General features: G+C 39.0%; 1 protein-coding gene and 1 long non-coding RNA gene across 2 annotated transcripts in view; one reads left to right on the top strand and one right to left on the bottom strand.

Moving 5' to 3' along the window:
* LOC309968564 overlaps positions 1-20,927 on the top strand; it is a 152,279-nt gene that overhangs the window by 106,476 nt on the left and 24,876 nt on the right. The window lies entirely within an intron of this gene.
* Positions 13,470-20,927, bottom strand: part of PDE3A (phosphodiesterase 3A) — a gene marked incomplete at its 5' end in the record, with an annotated part of 299,622 nt that continues 292,164 nt past the window's right edge. Inside the window, one exon of the mRNA XM_082849843.1 lies at positions 13,470-14,296. Coding sequence (XP_082705969.1) covers positions 14,055-14,296 — 242 coding nt within the window. The 3' untranslated portion in view covers positions 13,470-14,054. The remainder of the gene's footprint in view (positions 14,297-20,927) is intronic.

Below are 20,927 nucleotides of genomic sequence, written 5' to 3'. Positions count from 1 at the left end.
TCTCTGTTTGCTTGTTCTTTAATTCTTCTAGGTCTTTGTTAAACATTTCTTGCATCTTCTCCGTCTTTGCCTCCATTCTTTTTCCGAGGTCCTGGATCATCTTCACTATCATTATTCTGAATTCTTTTTCTGGAAGGTTGCCTATCTCCACTTCCTTTAGTTGTTTTTCTGCAGTTTTATCTTGTTCCTTCATCTGGTACATAGCCCTCTGCCTTTTCATCTTGTCTGTATTTCTGTGAATGTGGCTTTTGTTCCACAGGCTTCAGGACTGTAGTTCTTGCTTCTGCTGTCTGCCCTCTGGTGGATGAGGCTAGCTAAGAGGCTTGTGCAAGTTTCCTGATGGGGCAGACTGGTGGTGGGTAGAGCTGACTGTTGCTCTGGTGGGCAGAGCTCAATAAAACTTTATTCCGCTTGACTGCTGATGGGTGGGGCTGGGTTCCCTCCCTGTTGGTTGTTTGGCCTGAGGCAACCCAACACTGGAGCCTACCTAGGCTCTTTGGTGGTGCTAATTGCAGACTCTGGGAGGGCTCATGCTAAGGAGCACTTCCCAGAACCTCCGCTGCCAGCATCCCTGTCCCCATGGTGAGCCACAGCCACCCCCCCCACCTCTGCAGGAGACCCTCCAACACTAGCAGGTAGGTCTGGTTCAGTCTTCCCTGGGGCCACTGCTCCTTCCCCTGGGTCCCAATGTGCACACTACTTTGTGTGTGCCCTCCAAGAGTGGAGTCTCTGTTTCCCCCAGTCCTGTCGAAGTCCTGCAATCAAATCCCACTAGCCTTCAAATTCTGGTTCTCTAGGAATTGCTCCTCCCATTGCCAGACCCCCAGGTTGGGAAGCCTGACGTGGGGCTCAGAACCTTCACTCCAGTGAGTGGACTTCTGTGATATAAGTGTTCTCCAGTGTGTGAGTCACCCACCCAGCAGTTATGGGATTTGATTTTACTGTGATTGCACCCCTCCTACCGTCTCATTGTGGCTTCTCCTTTGTCTTTGGATGTGGGGTATCTTTTTTGGTGAGTTCCAGTGTCTTCCTGTTAATGAATGTCCAGCAGCTAGTTGTGATTCTGGTGTTCTCACAAGAGGGAGTGAGAGCACGTCCTTCTACTCTGCCATCTTGGTTCAGGGCCCTGTATACTGGCTTATTTAGATGATTTACTTCCCAATTGTCATTACTTATTCCTATAGATTTTTGCTTCTTTTCTGTTTAGAAAAAGTCCTTTCAGTATTTCTTTTAGGATAAGTTTAGTATTGCTGTATTCTTTTAGTTTTTGCTTGTCTCAGAAACTCTTTATCTCTCTCTTTATTCTAAGTGATAATCTTGTTGGGTAGAATATCCTGGCTTGCAAATTTTTCCCTTTCAGAACTTTGAATATATCTTGCTGTTCCATTCTAGCCTGCAATGTTTCTGCAAAGGGAATCAGCTGATACCCTTATAGCGGTTCACTCATAATTAACTCTTTGTTTTTCTCTTGCTGCCTTTGAATCCTCACTTTGTCTTTAACTTTTGCCATTTTAATTATAATATGTCTTGGTGTAAGTCTGTTTGGGTTCATCTTGTTTGGGACCCTCTGTGCTTCCTGTACCTGGATATCTCTTTCCTTCTTTAGATTTGGTTTCAGCAATAATTTCTTCAAATGCATTTTTGATCCCCTTTTCTCTTTCTTGTCCTTCGGGAATCCCTATGACGCTCAGATCGGCATGCTTTATATTATCCCATAGGTCTCTTATATTGCTTTCATTTTTTTCATTTGGCTTTCTGTCTGCTGTTCTGCTTGGGTGATTTCCATTATCCTATCTTCCAGACCACTTATTCATTTTTCTGCCTTATTCAGTCTGCTTTTTATTACCTTTAGCTCAGCTTTCATCTCAGTAGAATTTTCTAATTTTTCTTGGCCTCTCTTTATAGTTTCTTGTTCCTATTTAGAGTAATCTGCATTTTCATCGATATCCTTTCTTAATTCCTTCAGTATTTTCATTATCTCCTTTTTGAACCTGGTGTCTATTAGACTGAAGTGTTCTGTTTTATTGTTTGCTTTTTCAGGGGAATTCACTTAATCTTTAAATTTGGAGCGGTTTCTCTGCTTCTTCATTTTACTTATATTTCTCTTACTCTATATATTTAGGAGAAAAAAATTATCTACTGTGTTCTTGGAGGGCTATTTTTATGTGGATGCATCCCTGTGTAGACTGTGTGGGTTTAATATCTTTGGTGCAAGGGCTGTTTTTAATGTGGATGCCTTCCACCTCTTTTCTCCATGTGTGCTGGCCATTATCCCCTTGATAAGGGGTGTGACTTGTGTTGTGGTGATCAGAGCCTGCACTGACTGTTGTGCAAGAACTCCTCTTTGCTCTGTGATTGTCACAACCCTTTTGGGAGCAGGTCTTCTCCTTAGTTGCTGGAGTAGAAGTCTCCAGATCCATTTCTGAACTGTGGTGTGAGGTAGGCGAGATATTGGAGCACTCCCATGGGAGAGGAGCCACTGAGTATTCCTCCACCAGAGCTGTCCAGCAGGATATGAGCTCTGTGGTGTCTCTCTTTCACTCATTGTGTGGGCTCACAAAGTTTACTGTTTTGGGCACCACCTTCAGCCCCGCCTCAACCATGGGAAGGCTGGCAATCGGCCCTAATATGCCTGAGGCATTTTTTTCACAAAGCCACCAGCATACATCCATAGGCTCAGATCCACTGAAGTCAGCTACCAGGAGCACAGTAGTCATACACCTGGACCTGCTGTGGGAGCCATGGAGGCAGCCTAGACCCTGGCCCAGCCCAGCCTCCATGTACACATACCCACAGAGCCCACAGCTTCTAAGGTCAGACCCATCCCAGCCAGGGAGCACCCATTGTTCACTGAGATGTCCTGCAGGTGCTGAGTTTACAAAGCCATTTGGTGGTGGCATGAATCCACATATCTCACAGCCACAGGGAGAGGGCTCATATTTCAGCCCTGCTTCCTGAGTTGCTTGGCTCCTGGTGATCAGCTCTGCTTTTAGTCCTGCCTCTGCATGTGGTCAACCCACTGGCGCTTGTGCGCTCTCAGAACTCGTAGAAGGGGTGCTGAGCCAGATGAGAGTGCTTGGCAAAAGGGGCTGCTGTGGCGGGCCCTGCCCTTCCTTTTGCTTGCATGTGCATTAATAATGGGGTTTCAATGGCGGCACCATGCCCACTATGAGGATGCAAAGAGTTAGACTGCAATGCTGGGCCCTACCCCTCCCTTTGCATGCTCCTTAACAATGGCGCTTAGCTTCTGTGGCAGGCTCAGGCTTCTTCTGTGTACACCCCCGGTTGCGGTGGTACTCCTCTCTAGCCCCTTCAGGCTGTCTCTGCACAGCCAACCCCAGTTCTGTCCCTGGGTCTTTCCTCTAAGGCCTGAGTTTCAGCATCCAGCCCCTGCCCATACCAGTGGATGCACTGGCTTGGGAGTGCAGGGTGGTGACACGGACTGTCTGTGCAGGTCTCTCTCTGTTCTGCCTGCCACAAACCAGTTGATGTGCTCTCCTCCGAGCCTGTGAGGCTCCCTTTCTTTCCCAGCTCATCTCCACACCTGTGAGGGGGCTTCTAAGAGTGCAGGAACCTTTCCTCTTTCACAGCTCCCTCCCAGGGGTGCAGGTCCTGCTTCTTTTTTTTTTCCCCTTTCGTCCTACCCAGTTACGTGGAGATCTTTCTTGCACTTTTAGGCGTCTGAGATCTTCTGCCAGCCTTCAGTAGGTATTCTGTGAGAATTGTCCCACAGGTAGATGTATTGTTGACGTATTTGTGGGAGGAGGTCAGCTCCAGGTCCTTCTATCCCACCATCTTGATTGGAACACCCAACAGCTTATTTTCAATAGGCTGTTGCAACATTCTCAAGACTGGGCCTTTCCTGCTTTCCCCATTGCCACTGCTGACTTTTTAAAACTGACCTGCCTGTTTCATTGTGGACATGAGCTTTCTTGATGTGGAACAGCTGTGTAGTCCATATGCCTTCATTATCTTTACTGTGTTCCTCATTCTTTTCATGATTTGTGGAAGGTTAAATTATAGCCACCAAAGTTGTCTACCCCCTAATCCCCAAGAAACTGTAAATATGTTAAACTACATGGCAAAACAGACTTTTCAGATGTAGTTCATGTTAAAGACCTTAATATAGGGAGAGAATCTTGGATCATTTGGGTCCAGTATAATCACATGAGTCCTTAAAAGCAGTGAACTTTCAAAAGCTAGAGACAGAGAGGATGCAGCAGCAGCTGAAGTTAGAAAGTCTCAGGGTGTAAGAATGAATCACGTGCCATCACTGGTTTGAAGACGGGGTGGGGGCTGGGTGAGAGGAGAAATGCCTGGAGGAGTGAGGTGACCTTAAGAAGCTGAGAGAGGTTCCCAGAGGACAGCCAGCAAAGGAATGGGACGTTAGCTCTGTCACTGGAAGGAACTGTATTCTGCCAACAAGCTGAATGATTCTAGAGACTTCAGAAAAGAGGTCAGGCTGGCAAACACTTGATTTCAGTCTTGTGAGAGACCCAAAGCAGAGAGTCCAGCCAAGCCCATCTGGACTTCTGACTGACAGAGTTGTGAGCTAACAAATTTGCCTTATTTTAAGTTACCAAGGTTGTGGTAACTTATTCTGGCAGAAATAGCAAAGTAATGCATAATCTTTATCTGCCTTGAAGTCCCCGAAGACCAGAGCCCAAGCCTTCAATGAATTCAGCTTTGGCATCTGGTGGGGAAGAGCCAGTCAGTTTGACAATGGAGGAAGGAGCAATCCCATTTCCTGAGTATAACTACAAGGTATGAAGCAGTACGCCCCTCCCCCATCCAGTTCTGTCTGGTCCCAGTAGCCCAGAGGATCCCAGACAGCACAGGCCACTCAACAACTCTTCACATCTGTCAGATTTCAGCAGAAGTGGACCTGGGTTTCCTCTCTTAAGCCAGCAATGATGTAAGAAAGAATGATCTGGACATGGAGTGGTTCCAGGACTAAAAGAAGCAAGACTGTTGCTTAAAACTATCCTAACAGGCAGAAAGTTCTCTAATCATTTAAGAACTGATTACATTTTTTCTTTTCATTGGTCAGGGTGTGGTACCCATTTCCTAAGCTCCACCTCATGTGGTTCAGTGGGCATAGAGGTGATCTGTAGGGTTGGACCAAGTATGGATTAGTGTGACCAAGGACACGCTAATCTGATCTCTGAGGCTATTTCAGACAATGGCCTTGGCCATCCCTTTCCTCTGGCCTGGATCTCAGGCTCCATTAGAGCTTACCAATCATCACCTCTTACCCCATCATGTAAATTAACTTTTCCTTACCTAAGGCCAGTTTGACAGTACCTAAACACAGGAAGGAGATGAAAGTTCAGACTGGACCTAGTTATGGTCTCCCTTCCACTGAGGACCAGAGCATCACCATAAGAGGAAAGCCCTGGGAGAGGGATAGAATCCAGAACTCAAAAAGACATAGTCAATCTTGCTCTGTTGTGCTGCGTGTAGTTGGAAGAATTTGTGTATGCACAAAGGGAGAAAGAAAATGTATTTATAGAGTGTGAAAATCCCCTACTAATTTGATTTGCCTAAGATATAGAAATATAAATGATTAATGGCTGGTTCCTTTGATGGGGACATGGTTTGAGGCCTGAGTGAAGGGAACTTTGAATATAACAGGCTTAGACATTAGAATTTTGTTTCATAGGTAATCGGGAAATCAATGTGTGTAGATTGAAGAATTGACTCCTTGGGAACTTTGGGTAGAAATTGCATTTTGCTTTTGTTTGTTTCAGAGAACTATATTTGAGTGTTTTCAAACCATTCAGAATTTTGTAAAGCTTTTTATATATGTAGACCAAAAACAATTCTGAGTCTGTACAACCAAATATCCTGTATATTGGGCATTCACAGACAAACTTGATAGGATAAATTGTAGCATTCATAGTATAAATGGCAGCACTGTGTATTTCACAGGACCCTGAAGCTGACTATTAGAAATCTGGTTATCTTGGTTTTGGTGCTAACTATTCTATTAGAGAAAGGGCACAGCTTAGCTGCAGAAAGTTAGATGAAGACTAATGCAGCTAAGAATTCATCAGAGACAGGGAGAGGGATGTGACCATGGGAATAGAAGTCTCCAGGAGTTCTTGGAAATTGTAGGAGGGTCAATGGATGTGTCATTACAGTGTAGGCTGGGTACAGGCTACTGCATTTGGATATGAGAAGAAAGGATGCCTTCAAAAGTGGATGGAGGACTTGGGTTGTACAAATGACTACATCAAACATGATACCACAGAATTATATTTATATTATACATTGTTTTCACATTGCAACATCCACATTGATCATATGTGACACAATTCTACTAACTTTGAGTATATATTTACTATAACATATATATATATATATATATATGTATATATATATATATATAAAACCAAGAGGCACTTCCAGTAATTCTGGCCAAAAAGGAGCATCATTTATAGTGTCTAAGCTAAAAAATAATAAAAATAAATACAACTTATCTAATATTTTTCTGTACAGATTCTACTTTATACAAAATATTTATCAGCCATTAACTGAGTCACAACAAATACTTGTGATAGGATGATACAAAGTATTGCTACATATATTAAGTGCAAGATACAGGTGAGAGGACAAGATTTATTTCAACTGCGAAATGATCACTTAAGTCCAACGCCTCACTCTTTTGTTTCTAAAAGTTGATAAATTTGGAAAGTTATTAACAAACATATTCAGGTTTGTTGAGAGTGATGAGAATTACATTGTTAAAAATTACCATGTACAAATGACATCCCTTACACTGTTACTTTGGCAGTTATTTGAAAATATTGCTTTATAGGAATACTAAATTAATCCAATACTCTGGTTTACAAATAATACAGAGACAAATATTTGGGATATGCTAATCTGAACTTTCCAATGAAAGTTTTTGTCAGGAGGAGGTAATGACTGATCAGAACAACTGCCCCATCAGGAATCAGAACACATTTTAACACCAAAAACCAAATCAAATTAACCAAACCATCCAAAACCTCAAACACTCTGAATTCAAATTAAAGTTCTTTCAGTTGCATATCCTAATATTATTATACGAAGCCAGGGAGAGTCTCGTTCTCATTATTTTGCATTGAGAGTTTCAGAATGTCTATAAAAGCACCAATTTTCATTTTGTGATTTGTATGATAAAAAAATCTATAGGAAGAAAATCAGGGGGTAGTTGGATTCAGTGATATTTATTTCCAGTGCCTGTCAACTAACAAACTGTTCTTGTTGAAACAAAAATGGTATGCGTTCTTCTGTGAGAATGTATTAGGAATGAACTGATATTCACAAATGGAAAAAAACCCCACCATTTAAGCAAATATAATATGGCAAAAATCCTATGCACATGTTTTACAGAGTATTAAATAGTGATTTTTTTAAACTAATAAACAAATTTATACTTAAAGTCAAGCCATTGAAACACACCGACAGGTGATATATATATATATATATATATATATATATATATATATATATATATCCCAGGGTTGTTATTTAAAGATAGCAATACTATAGTAGTGGATTATGCTTATACATAGCTAAAATGAAACATCTGGTATAATATGGGTTTTTGTGTCATAAAAATAATCAGTTAATTTTAAAAAGAAATGTGAGGGAAATTCTATCAACCAACAGCTGATATACACAAAGAAAACATCTTTAAACAATTACTTTTAATTTCACATTAAACCATCTGAATAATTTGCTAGTATATAGAAAGTAAAATTACTAGAATAAAAAAAAAATCCTTCCCTTCAAAAAGTATTCAAGCAGCAGTTTCCAAGCGCTAGGGGCTAGTTCACATTCCAAAATGTGTAAGTGCTGATTGTAATGAAGGAAGTCAAGATTGAAATATGGATCCATTAAGTCCCTTTACTTGAGAATAACTGAGAACTAAATTGGTCTGCCACAGAAAAGATGAAGAGGTGTCCTGGGATGATCCTTTAAGTTTTATGTAGTGTTCACTCCCAATCCACAGCTCTGCTTTTTTTTTTTTTTTTTTTGCTTTTTAGTACCATGGGCTGCACAATGAAACTAGGTGTGGTGAGTTAAAACTTGAGGTGAAAGGCATCTTGCTCCTTATTATAGCAGAAGAGAATTTGTGATGATTTTTCCTTTACTAATTTTGAGTTAGAGAAGGAAAATTGGAGATAAGTCGTACTTTTCTCTTGTAAGTTTGACTTTTTCTTTTTGTTTTGTTTTAAAGAGGAAAGAATTCCCTGCTATAGTGTCTGTTTCACTTGAGATAGGTGAAATACTATTTAAATTACTTTTCTATTTGTGAATCTCAAATTCCAACCTACCATTTGATCAGTCTTAGCAGACGAATGTAGTGCATGTGGTTTATTCATCGGTCAGTGCTTCCTTTGTGAAAGTCAAGATTAATAAGATTTAATTTTTCTTAGTAGAGTTTAGTAAAATATAATCTTCATTAGTAAACCATTTATTTTAAAACAACCTAAACCGTGACAAATCACTGGATTTGTCATTCCTCTTTCTTGGGATAATTCAGACTCTAATTTATACCCTAAATCTAATTAAATTATGGGGACTAAATTTATTTTTATCTATTTCATGTATTATTGGACTCTTCATAAAATATTTTCCTCCCTGAAGCATGCAGAGAATTAGATAAATAATTAAATATACTTTTTACAGTTTTCTGTTACATAATAGTTCTGATTATATCAAAATGTTTAGCATCTCTGTACCACGAAACATCATTTTGTGGGTTTCAATTGATTAAAAAATTTTAACAAATAATCAAATTTATTTGATTATTTTTTTTGCTTTGCTTCAAATAATCAAATTTAATATTCTTGGTAGTACTTACATATGATGATTTAATATTATTCTTTTTGAAGCATTTTTGTTTGAATTATTTGCGTGATTAAAGAACCACTTCTTGATGTAAAACAATGAGGAAATCTGTCTGAACATGAACATGTTCAGTGTTTCTTATCAATAAGAAGGCTTGCCTTTTCTTCTTTGCTCCACAACTCCTCAAGGAAGCAGAAATCCATGATACCAATGCCTGTCAATGTAATCAACCTTGAAAGTATGATATGGAGGAAAAACTAGCTGCCTTTAGATGGGGAATTTGGATTCATAAGAGCCTTAAGCACATGTCAAAAGCCAGTTCTGTTTTCCATCTATATACCATTCCTTATAGTTTATAGTCTTATCTGTACTAAAACAATCTATACCAGATCAGTATTTTTGAATCCGGATATTGAGTTCCACCAACTAAATAATGGCTTGATCTTCAGTTTTGTGTCTTCAAACATATTTAGCAACAAAATGCTCAATTATTTTTTGTCCCTATTGTTAACCTGCTATTAGAATGATTTTGTAGTGTGAACGTAAAGATCATAGTACCTAAAACTGGTACATTTTCCTCTGATTAGAAAAGCTAAGCATAGTTTAATTCTGGAATGTTCTTTACCTAAAATGATGAATTGGTCTCCTAATCTTAAAGTTCCATTTTGTTGGACAGATTAGAAAAATGGACTGACAGACAGTATCATCAAGGTCATAGTTTTACTTCATAGAGAAATCACCAGAGAAATGAATTACTTAGAACTGGTTATAAAGTATTTTGCTGCTTGATAGGAGAGAAGGCAATTGAAAGGAATTCAGTTTGGTTTCAGAGTATATAGATATTTTAGTGCTCAAATACCTGGAGTTGAGCTATTAGCGTTTGAAAACTTGTTGCTTTTTTCCACACCCATTAGCTGATAATTATATGGAGAATCTGATTTACTGTAGATTATGAAAGTTTACAGAACTGTTTTACTGGAGCCTTCTGCCCGTTTGCAAAGGCAGTTTATTTCCAAAATTGCATATAAACCAGGAAACGTATTAAGTGGGAATCAGACTTAGGATGGAAGAGAAGGACAATAAGACCCTTATTGTGGCTTTCAGTATTATTTTAGAAAAACTGAATGACAGGGACAGTGGAGATCCCCATACTGATATGGAAGCACCAAAAATACCTCCTAAAGCAGAATAGAAATGATAATTTGATTCTTTACTTCTCATTAGTTAGGAGTTGTTCATCACACAAATAGTTCACTTTTGTAAAGCAGTCGTTTCAAGCTTTAGACTTTATTTACAATGATAATTTTCATATCTTTATTACTTAGAAAATAATTTATGTTTTTCCATCATTTTAACAAAAAATAGGCCTGAGTCTCATGCCTTTTGCACAGCTTTTACCTTCAAAGAAAGTTCTCTGGGAAAGTGACAGGGGACATCAGGACATTGCAAATCAAGAGAGGCAGGGGTGTGAGGAAATTGCAATACGTATTATACATGTAATATGAAGTCCGCTTGACATACCGTCGTCTTTAGTTTTACTGAGATTGCAATGGTTAGGATTTGTTCTGGAATTCCATCAAAACGGAACAGACATAATTTCGTGTTCTGTGTTTAGAAAGTGGGTATTTTCTTAAACATAATATGAGGAAATTCCTTCACTTCTCAGGTGAAGACGGATGTAGATAAATCCCTGTACAGAGCTACTGTCTTCATCTTTGACTAAGAGCAAAACCAGGTCTTATATAAATGACAAAAATAACTTAGTTTTAAAATATGCTGAAGTGGTGTTTTCACCAAGGAAACAATATTCTCAAGGTTGGCTTAGATCGATAACCAGAAAGACGTTCTGTCGGCATGCTGGAAATGACATCGATGACATTCTTAGTATACCTGGTCTTTTCCTTAACAGAAAGCAACCACTAGCATCAAGGCCACCAAATTCCAACTTTTCCTACCATTAGCTTCATGGCTGTCCATACAATTCTTTTCCCTAAATGGGCTAGACATTCCTTCATTTGAAAGACCTGAGTTTATCTAATGGCACCTATAATTAAGCTCATATAAAAATGTAGTGAATTGCAACAAATACACTGGCACTACAGGAAGCAAGCTCTGGAGTTGGAAGTGAACACAGTAATACTGCTGTCACCAAGGACGGGGAGACCACCACTAGCAGAAAACATCTTTTCATGTCCCTCGGCATCCTGTGGGATGTACTGGGTGTGTATGAAAGTCAAGCGCTTGAAGAATCGCCATTCCTTTTCTTGAACTGACTTTAGCTTTAATACACTGGCAATATATCTTTCTTTGAAGGAAAAAAATGATTAATCTGCCTAGACTGGTGAGCACAGTTCTGGAATGAAGAGGTTCTTACTGCTTTGGCCATGATTATTTCATGTACTTGAAAACAGAACAAAACAAAAACCAGCTAGTGTGCTTAGACCTCTACTCTGGCAGCCAGGCGGGCCCCTACTTGGGGTCATGGAGCGTTGAGGAAGCCACCAATATATGGTTATGAATGTATAACTACTCTGTCGCCATTTAACTTGCTCCATACCTAGATTTTTCCTGGACTTACATTTATTTTAGAGACATATGGCATTTGGAGCAGGGGGAAAGATTAGTTTTGTTAAGTAATTAGATACAAGAGGTATGTGAGTATAAATGCTTTTTTCCCCCCCTTCTGTTATTTGCCATGGAAGGAAAATAAATTCACTGGGGAAATGTATTTGACTCACAGTAAGTTTTGCAAACAAAGAGACACACAGGGAATACTAAAAAAATGGAAAACAACTCCGTAAGTCCTAAATAATGAAGACCTGATGTTAACTCAAAAAAAAAAAAAAAAACAAATTATTCTCATTATTTAGGTAGAATCTGCATCTGTTTGATCCTTTTCATATTTTCCTACTTTTTGGGAAATTTGCCTTGAAACTATGTTTATTTTGGATTGTATTATCTTTGCCTTATTTAAAAAATGCCATGGATTATTGTATAATCATTGCTTTGGAAGGGAAGAATATCCATTTATGAGAAATGAAGGCATTTTTAATGTAAACACTCTTTTCTATGATTTGAGAGGAAATAAAAAGTAGAAATCACAAGCAAGATTTACTTGAAGCTAAGGTTGTTTAGATGATGAGCAGACCAGGATATAGTATCAAAGGAAATGTTACAAGCAAAAAGTGTTGAGAAGAAAGGGACACCAATTATAAACATTTCTCATTGTTTAAGAAAGTCTTTCACTTGGGAGATGTGGATCCAGAAGTTACCCAAAAGTTAGCCAGAGTTGCTAGTGAAAAAACATTCTTTGCCGCATCCTCATTTAATTGGCATAAAATAACTGTATCCGGTTATCATTTAAATTAGAACAGGTAGATGAGTGGGTGTTCACAGACCTCCATGCAAATGAACCATCCATCTCTTACTGGGCTTGGAGAGAGCTACAATGTATAAAAATGGTGATTAAAATAGAACTTTATAAAAATGTTTCCCTTTTCCCTTTAAAAAAAAAGAGTTGACTATCTACAGAAACAAAAACAAATCTTTATATTTACATCAAGATAACTATTCATGACAAATATAATAATATGAAATAAAATATTGAAAGTGAGTATCAACTTTTTAAATAGAGGTTTGGCTCACAGCATAAACAAGTGTAGATAAACAAACCAAAAAAAAAAAAAAGACTGTCAATGATAGGCCCAGTCCCCCCAAATCCCTCAAGTCTTCCCTGCCAAAAGAAACATGACAATGGGCCAGATTACAGCTAGAAGTCACCCCATCATCACACCGTGAGTGCAGCAGTACAATAGGGTTGTCCGTGCAACCTTTGCCACCCAAAAGCCAATCTTCACCAGCTTTGCCACCCAAAAGCCAATCTTCACCAGGTGCCAAGAATCAGGCTTTCACTATGTCAATAAACACCAAACCCTAGGTTGAAATTTTCCCCTTCATCTCTCACTCACTCACTAGCTATCCCAGAGTGGGTTTCTGCTTGCCTTCCTTTCTTTTTTTTCTTTTTCTACTGCACATTTTGCAGCAAATTAAGACATAGGCGATCCCCATTACGAGCCATTTCTCAGGCCTTCTCTGGCGACCTTTTACAACTGTAACCTGATGAAAAGACCTGACTTCAGCTCCTTCTGAGGTGTTTCTGTTTAAAGAATTCCATCCCCTTCCGTGGTGATTTGATTTTAGGTGAGTGACAGACAGACAGACAGACAGACAAACAGCTCCTATACATTCATTCAGCGACTAGACTGGGAAATGTCTCAGTCCTCCTGGTTTAAGGCTGGTGACAGAGAGCCTTGAAGGGATGCACAGGCCCGTGGCCCTCTCCCCCAGCCTGCCAATCCCCTCCTTCTGCAGAGGGACTTTTACTGAAGCCAAGTAGAGGCAGGCGTTTGGGATGGCTGCCTCTTAAGGACTCTCCAGAGCGAACTTCATCCTGTTTGTTCACATGTGCTGAGTCGTCTGCTGCAGCAATGCTATGAACAACTAAAACCACAAAAATCCCTCTTTACATACACACAAATGTACATACACATGAGCATCCTTTCCATCTCTCTCTCTCTTACACACACACACACACACACACACACACACACACACACACACACACACACACACACACAATGCTGGCAGGATGTATAAGAATTCAAACAATGCTCTGGAACTTTCATCCCTCAGTACTAAGAGCAAAAGCTTCTTAGTCGTAACCTACATTTGCTACACTGCTTCCCGGCTAAAGCTTCACCATCTCCTTTGGAATTTCTTTTCCTTTAGTTTTTCCTTTATGATTTATTATATCACAGTGACCACTATATATCTTAACATGAATGTTACTAAATCGTGGAGCCAGGAATCCCGGCTTTTTGGTGTGTCTGTGTGTCTGCGTGTGTGTCTGTGAATATGTTTTACATGGATCTATGTGAGAGCTTATATACACACACATATATACTTCTTCCTTTAAAAAAAATCCTTAGAAGCTGGTGTTGTTATAATGTGAAAGCTTCTCTGAGTGAGAGTTTTTTAAACCATGTACCTCACTGTAAAAATAAACACATAAAATGCAAAGAATCCCAAAATGCCTTAGCCGTTTGCCCATCTTCTCGTATTTCTACAGTGTTGTGTCTAAGTGTTGTGCTGGCTTGAAAAGAGTCTGTGACAAGTCACTCTGTTTCGAAACATAGCTCATTTATCCATTGTCACTGGTTTGGCTTTGGGGTTGGGGTTTCGTCTCCTCTCGGCTTCCCCTTTTCTTCATCTTCTTCCTTGATGGCCTGGATCTGGTCTGAGGGATGCTGCTGGGGGGACTGGTCCAGGGACTGATCCTCTATGCCCGCCAACCTCTGTTCCTCCTCAATGACTTTCTTCCACATCTTGTGGTTCTGCAGAAGGTGCTGAGTTATTTGGCAGTAGACTTTTCTCCTTTTGAAAGTTTTCTTTCCTGAGAAAACACCGAATTAGACTACTTATTTGTGTGTTGAGTACAGGACAGTTTTTTCCCCTATTCATAGGGGTCAAGTACCAAATGGATACATATATCTATCAATCACTTGATGTGTATATTGTAATAATCATTTTTGAGAGTGGGGAAATAAGAGGAAGATGGCATGAACCATTAACATATCATTGAGACGTACTGTGAACAGTATTTAATATCTGGTAACGTAACGTCCAGTACAAGGTTTTGTATGTTTCGTGGAGTTATTACTCTCACTCCATTCAGACTCTCAAGATTTGCCACATAGATTACTGGAATAATTCCTTGTTACGTGTTCCTCTGCTTTGTCAACCAATTCAACTCACAAAAGTCTACAATATTGATTTTTTAAAAAAGACAGTTTTGATAGCACTGTTCTGTTTCCTGTGGACTAAAAAATTAATTTCAAACTCCTCTAGCAGGGAGCTTTGACTCTAGTGGGAAAATAGAGAGTAAACAAGTAAGGACAATTACACTGAGTTGTACAAAGTCTTTGAAAGGTGGCAGAAAGAGAGGGAAATGACTTAGCTGGGAGGATGCTGCATGATGATGGTGGCTTGGACTAGGATGGGGACAATGGAAACGAAGATGAGTAGATAAATGTGAGATACATTTGTGAGGTATAATCAACAGCACTTGGCAACTGGTTAAATGTAAGGAAAAAAGAAGGGAGGAATCAAAGACAACCCTGAGCTTTCTGACGTGAACAGCTGAGTGGCAAGATGTTCTGAGAAAGGGCACATTAGATGAGCAGACTTGAGGCGTATGTTGAACATGAAGTGTCTGGGAGACCTCCAAGTGGAGAAGTTAAGTAGGCAGTTATTCTCTTCTAAGCACAGAATGTAATGTACCTTCATTCAAGTGACCATTTTAGACATAGGCCAAGAATTTGGAAGTTAAGACAGATTCTCACATTGGATTATAAGCTTCTCTATGGACAGAAGTTTTTCCTCCTTTTGCATACATATCTGCAAAGCTCCAGACTTTAGTTAGTATTCAGTAAGAGTTTACTAAATGAATGATGTCCTCTCTAGTTTCTGTTCCACAATTCCAAGTACATGGTGAAGTGTTGACAAGTGATTGATTGATGATAAAAATAATAAAAGTATGAAAATGTGGTCCACAGAAAATCCTGATCTGAGACTGCATTAAAGAGTTAACAGTACAAGTTACCAGGATGATCTGCAAGGAAATTTGAATTTATTTAATGAAGTAGTAATGATTTACCATGTAAAATCTGGAAGGAAAAACAAAAGAAAAAAAATAGTAACAATAACAAAAAAAAAAAGGAAAAAAAAAGCCGATTGCTTTTTCCACCAAAATTTCCACCAAAATTTTCCACCAAAATTTTTGTGGAAGTGCTAATGATTCCTTCAACAGTTTTATTATTAAAGTCTTGTACCTTAAAAGATGATAAGATCAATTTTTAAAACATAGTTCAGAAAAAGGACACCAAATTATTTTGAATTACTTTTGAACCATACAGACACATAAGGAAATTATTAAGTTGGATGAATGCCAGGGTGGGGGGGGGGGAAATGGATACAGGCAGACTCATAAGCAAGAATTTTAAAAACTCTATTTACTATATTCATTATCTTATTCATGAGATGGACCCATCAGTCAGCTTATATTGATCACCTACTAACTAACTGACAAGAATTTTTCTGGATGCTATGGAAACAAAGACCAATGAGTCTCAGAGTTTGCCTTAAAGGAGCTTACCATCTATAGGAGAGAGGGCCCAGAAGGTCAGAACTGAAATACACATGCTATGTTTTATGATGGACCTAGATAAGTGACCAAGATGGCCTTAATGTTCCCCTCATCTTCACTAAACTTCAGATAGGTTTCTTCCAGACACTAGGACCCTGATCTAAAACTTATAATTGCAAATTCTTTCTCTGCCCCTTGGTAATGTAGATAAATCTCCCAGCCTCTAGCCAGTTTGACAACCCAGGAAACGTCTTTCTCAAGGACCTGGGAGCCAGCCCTTTGAAATGCAATTATTAAGAAAGATAGGACCAAAAGACAACCCTCAGAACGGGGGAAAATATTTGCAAATGAAGCGACTGACAAAGGATTAATCTCCAAAACTTATAAGCAGCTCATGCAGCTCAATAACCAAAAAACAAACAACCCAATCCAAAAATAGGCAGAAGACCTAAATAGATATTTCTCCAAAGAAGATATACAGATTGACAACAGACACATGAAAGAATGCTCAACTTCATTAATCATTAGAGAAATGCAAATCAAAACTACAGTGAGATGTCATCTCACACCAGTCAGAATGGCCATCATCAAAAAATCCAGAAACAATAAATGCTGGAGAGGGTGTGGAGAAAAGGGAACACTCTTGCACTGCTGGTGGGAAAGTGAATTGGTACAGCCACTATGGAGAACAGTATGGAGGTTCCTTAAGAAACTACAAATAGAACTACCATATGACCCAGCAATCCCACTACTGGGCATATACCCTGAGAAAACCATAATTCAAAAAGAGTCACATACCAAAATGTTCATTGCAGCTCCATTTACAATAGCCCGGAGATGGAAACAACCTAAGTGCCCATCATCAGATGAATGGATAAAGAAGATGTGGCACATATATACAATGGAATATTACTCAGCCATAAAAAGAAACGAAATTGAGCTATTTGTAATGAGGTGGATAGACCTAGAGTCTGTCATACAGAGTGAAGTAAGTCAGAAAGAGAGAGACAAATACCGTATGCTAACACATATATATGGAATTTAAGAAAAAAAATGTCATGAAAAACCTAGGGGTAAGACAGGAATAAAGACACAGAACTACTAGAGAATGGACTTGAGGATATGGGGAGGGGGAAGGGTGAGCTGTGACAAAGCGAGAGAGTGGCATGGACATATATACACTACCAAACGTAAGGTAGATAGCTAGTGGGAAGCAGCCGCATAGCACAGGGAGATCAGCTCGGTGCTTTGTGACCACCTAGAGGGGTGGGATAGGGAGGGTGGGAGGGAGGGAGACGCAAGAGGGGGAAGAGATAGGGGAACATATGTATATGTATAACTGATTCACTTTGTTATAAAGCAGAAACTAACACACCATTGTAAAGCAATTATACTCCAATAAAGATGTAAAAAAATAAAATAAAATGGGTAAAAGACAAAAAAAAAAAGATAGGGTCCCTATCACCGATCTCTGTGTGTAGGAAGGAGCCTAACTGCAGTAAGCACCAATTAGCAAACAAAAATGGCCTAATCACATTGACCAACTCCCCTTTAAGATCCTCAATACTTTTTCCTTAGCTCATTCCAGCGTGTAAAAACTCTCCTGCCTTTGTTTTCAATGGAGTTCAGTCCAATGTCTCTCTCCTATTTTAATAGTCTTGAAGAAAGTCTTCCTTACCATTTTTAACAAGTATGCAGTGCAATTTCTCTCTGACACATCAAAGTATGGCAACATCAGGTACTCAACCTGTGAGGGAGTAGATAAGACTTTTTCCAAAGGACATGACATTTGAGCTGAGAGGTACATTATGAGAATTAAATACACTGGGTGGAGAACGGGCTGGCAGCATTCTAGGTATGTGAGGGGCATGTGTACAGGCAGAGGGCACGGGGCCCTGGAGCATAACACCAATTTCTTCAATTATAAGATTCTTAACAAGGGCAATATATACATAAAATAAAATTGAAAAAAAATCTGAATTCTTTCTATAGAAATCAATAAAATATATTAATCCATTCAATTTTTAAGAGCAAACCTTTAAAATTACTTTTCTATCAAAGCTATCTACTTGTCTATTTCTACATTGTTTTTATTGTAGTGAAGTTCAATCTTTACATGTTAATATACTTTTTAACCTAATCCTTTGAGTCAAGCGAGTTACAGATGATCACTGGGTGAAGGATGGACTTGAATCAGTCACAGCACATGCTCTACTGCTCAAGGTGATTATTCCATCCAAAAGTTATACAGGTTCACGGTAGTGCGTTCACAGGGAAGAAGCTAACAAAAGCTCAACTTTTCTCTTTTTCCTTTTGGGGCAGCCCCCATGAGAGCAGCTGTTCTCTTATTAATGCTGCTAAACCTCTCTGGAATTAAACTGAATAAGGTGACGTAGGAGAAAGTTTGTACCAAATAAATTTGCGTAGATTAGAGTCTGCAGGTGGTCTAAAACATGCCTGTATTGAGAGCCAAATTGTTCAGCACTGGAACCTTTTGAAATGAGAACAAAGATCCTTTCATTGCTCAAACTCTAAATGCAGCTTTAGTACTTCATTAGAAACCTCTTAGTTTGCTGTAGGAATCTTTCAAATTTAATTATGAGGTGGGGAAAAATGCCTTCTTTACCCAGGATACCATATTGAAATATCTTATTCTGTGTTTCCTGAGAGACCTCCAAGTTTTGCAAATTGCTGAAATTATCAGTGCATATTTAATTTACATTTTTTTCTGAAATCTAAGTTTCAGGTTAAATCAAGTTAACCATCTCAGTCAATATGAATCCTGAAATTAAAATTACTAAGAGTCAATAACACTGGAGTTAAAACAAGGAGACCTGGGTTTCCTTTCTGGTTCTGTGGAATCCGTCTACACCTTGGGTTGTCAAACTTCTGAGCCTCAGTTTCGACTTTTGTAAAATGAGGCAGCTGAACTGCATGATCACTGATTCCCCTTCCATTTCTAGAATTCTGTTATTCCACGTGGCCAATTTTTACTAGATACTAACACTGCCCAATATTTATCATTTTCTTTGCTATAAAGGCATAGTTCAAATATAATTTTTCAAAAGCTATGGTTATCAAATCATTGTTGATGATGTTTTAAATTTGAACGTAAAGGTGACCAGTTGACTTTTAGAAGCCATTAGTAAACAGAATCCACAGAATTCTCATTCCTGCTTTAGTGAGCTTGATTAAAAATGGGAAGGTCAGTGAGTAACACACCAGAATCCGAGAGTCAGTATGGCCACCCAACCCTACAGAACAGAGACAAATCGAATATTTGGTTGTTTGTTGTGTTTGCTGCTGAAGCCAACGCTGACGAGTTGAGCCTGTTAAACCTCCTAACCTAGGTTCTTCAATTCTTGATGCCTAGATTATGTATGTGTTGCTTCAATGTATTTGAGTTCAAATAGCAATCAAATAGGGCCCACGGGAACAAAGCTTTCCCAGAGGCTAAGCTGACCACACTTTCCAATAACATTCGGTGGAAAAACTGTCCAGTCCTTAGTCAGACAGCAAATTACCTGGCTCTCTGAATGAACAAAAAGTAAAAATGTAAAATTCAGGCATGTTTATTAAATGAGAAAATGAATAATCCATGAATCCTATCTTGGCTCCTACCTCTGAATCCCAAGATCAGCACAAACTTTTTAATAGACATCTTTTGATAAGCATCAGAGGAATAAAATAAAATTACTTTGATAATAGAATACTGAAGGAAAACAACTTCTGATTTTCCTCCCATTCTGTATAAAAGTTAATATACGGGTTAGACCTTAAGCAAAAGTCTGACCTAAAGCCAAACTTGCCCTGTCTCACCAGTCTATGGTTAATAATGAGTTCTTTATCTCTGCTTATGTGAGCTTACGACAAGGCACTTATACGAGGGCAAAATAGGTTAATACACACGTTAGAATATCTCTTTACCTAGATGGCCAAATGAACGAAGTCGTGCATTTCCCTGACTGTGCTAAAAAAAAAAAAAGGGAAAAAATGATCATAATGTCTTTCATTGGTAATACTTTTGGTAAGGGCCTTGAAAAATATCAATATTAAGACTGAACTTCCTTTATGAAGGTAGATAGGAACCACGTACTATACTCCCATGAACATAGGAACAGTATTTGTGCAGTATCACTGTAAGGGTTATTGGTTTTCCTAATTATGCTATTAGGGCTTCCTCCCTATGGTAGGAGAAACAGTGGAGAATATTTCAAGATGTGAAGAAAAATAATCTTGATTTTATAGACAATTAAGTTGAACAGATTAGAACGGCTACATGATGCACTCCAAATCAATGACGAGATGTGACCACTTCTCACTGTCACTATTGCCACTACCCTGGTCCAAAGCCACAGTCATCTCTCACTTGGATAATTTCAAAAGCCTCTTAACACACTGCCCTGCTTACACCCTTGCACTTACCCTAAACTCGAGAATATTCTCAATGCAGCAGTTGAAGCAATCCAGTTAAAACATAATTTGAATCAACTAAGTCTTCTGCTCAAAACCTCTGATGGCTTCCCAATCTCACTCAGAGTAAAAGCCAGACTCCATACTGTGACCTGCAGAGCCCTACCTTCTAACCCTCCATCATCTCAGTCCCCACTCCCCAGCCCCCTTCCTCTGCTTCAGCCTCCCAGCTCTCCGGACGCTCCTTGAACACCCGGCCAGTGCCCACGTCAGGACCTTTACACGGTTTGCTTTCCTCTCTCTTTGAAATGCTTTGTCCACATCTCTTTCCATGGATCACCCCTTCCCTTGCTTCTTTCAGGTTTAAAAAAAAACTCTCTTATTTAGACTGTCCATGGCTATCCTAAGATTTTAATCTTTCTGCACAATATTTCATATCCTTCTTATTTTTCATTTTTATTTTTAA

This window comes from Leucopleurus acutus, assembly GCF_964270905.1.
Source record: "Leucopleurus acutus genome assembly, chromosome: 11".
Classification (NCBI taxonomy): domain Eukaryota; kingdom Metazoa; phylum Chordata; class Mammalia; order Artiodactyla; family Delphinidae; genus Leucopleurus; species Leucopleurus acutus.
Note: the sequence above shows the minus strand (reverse complement) of the source record. Positions and strands in the feature narration are given on the sequence as shown.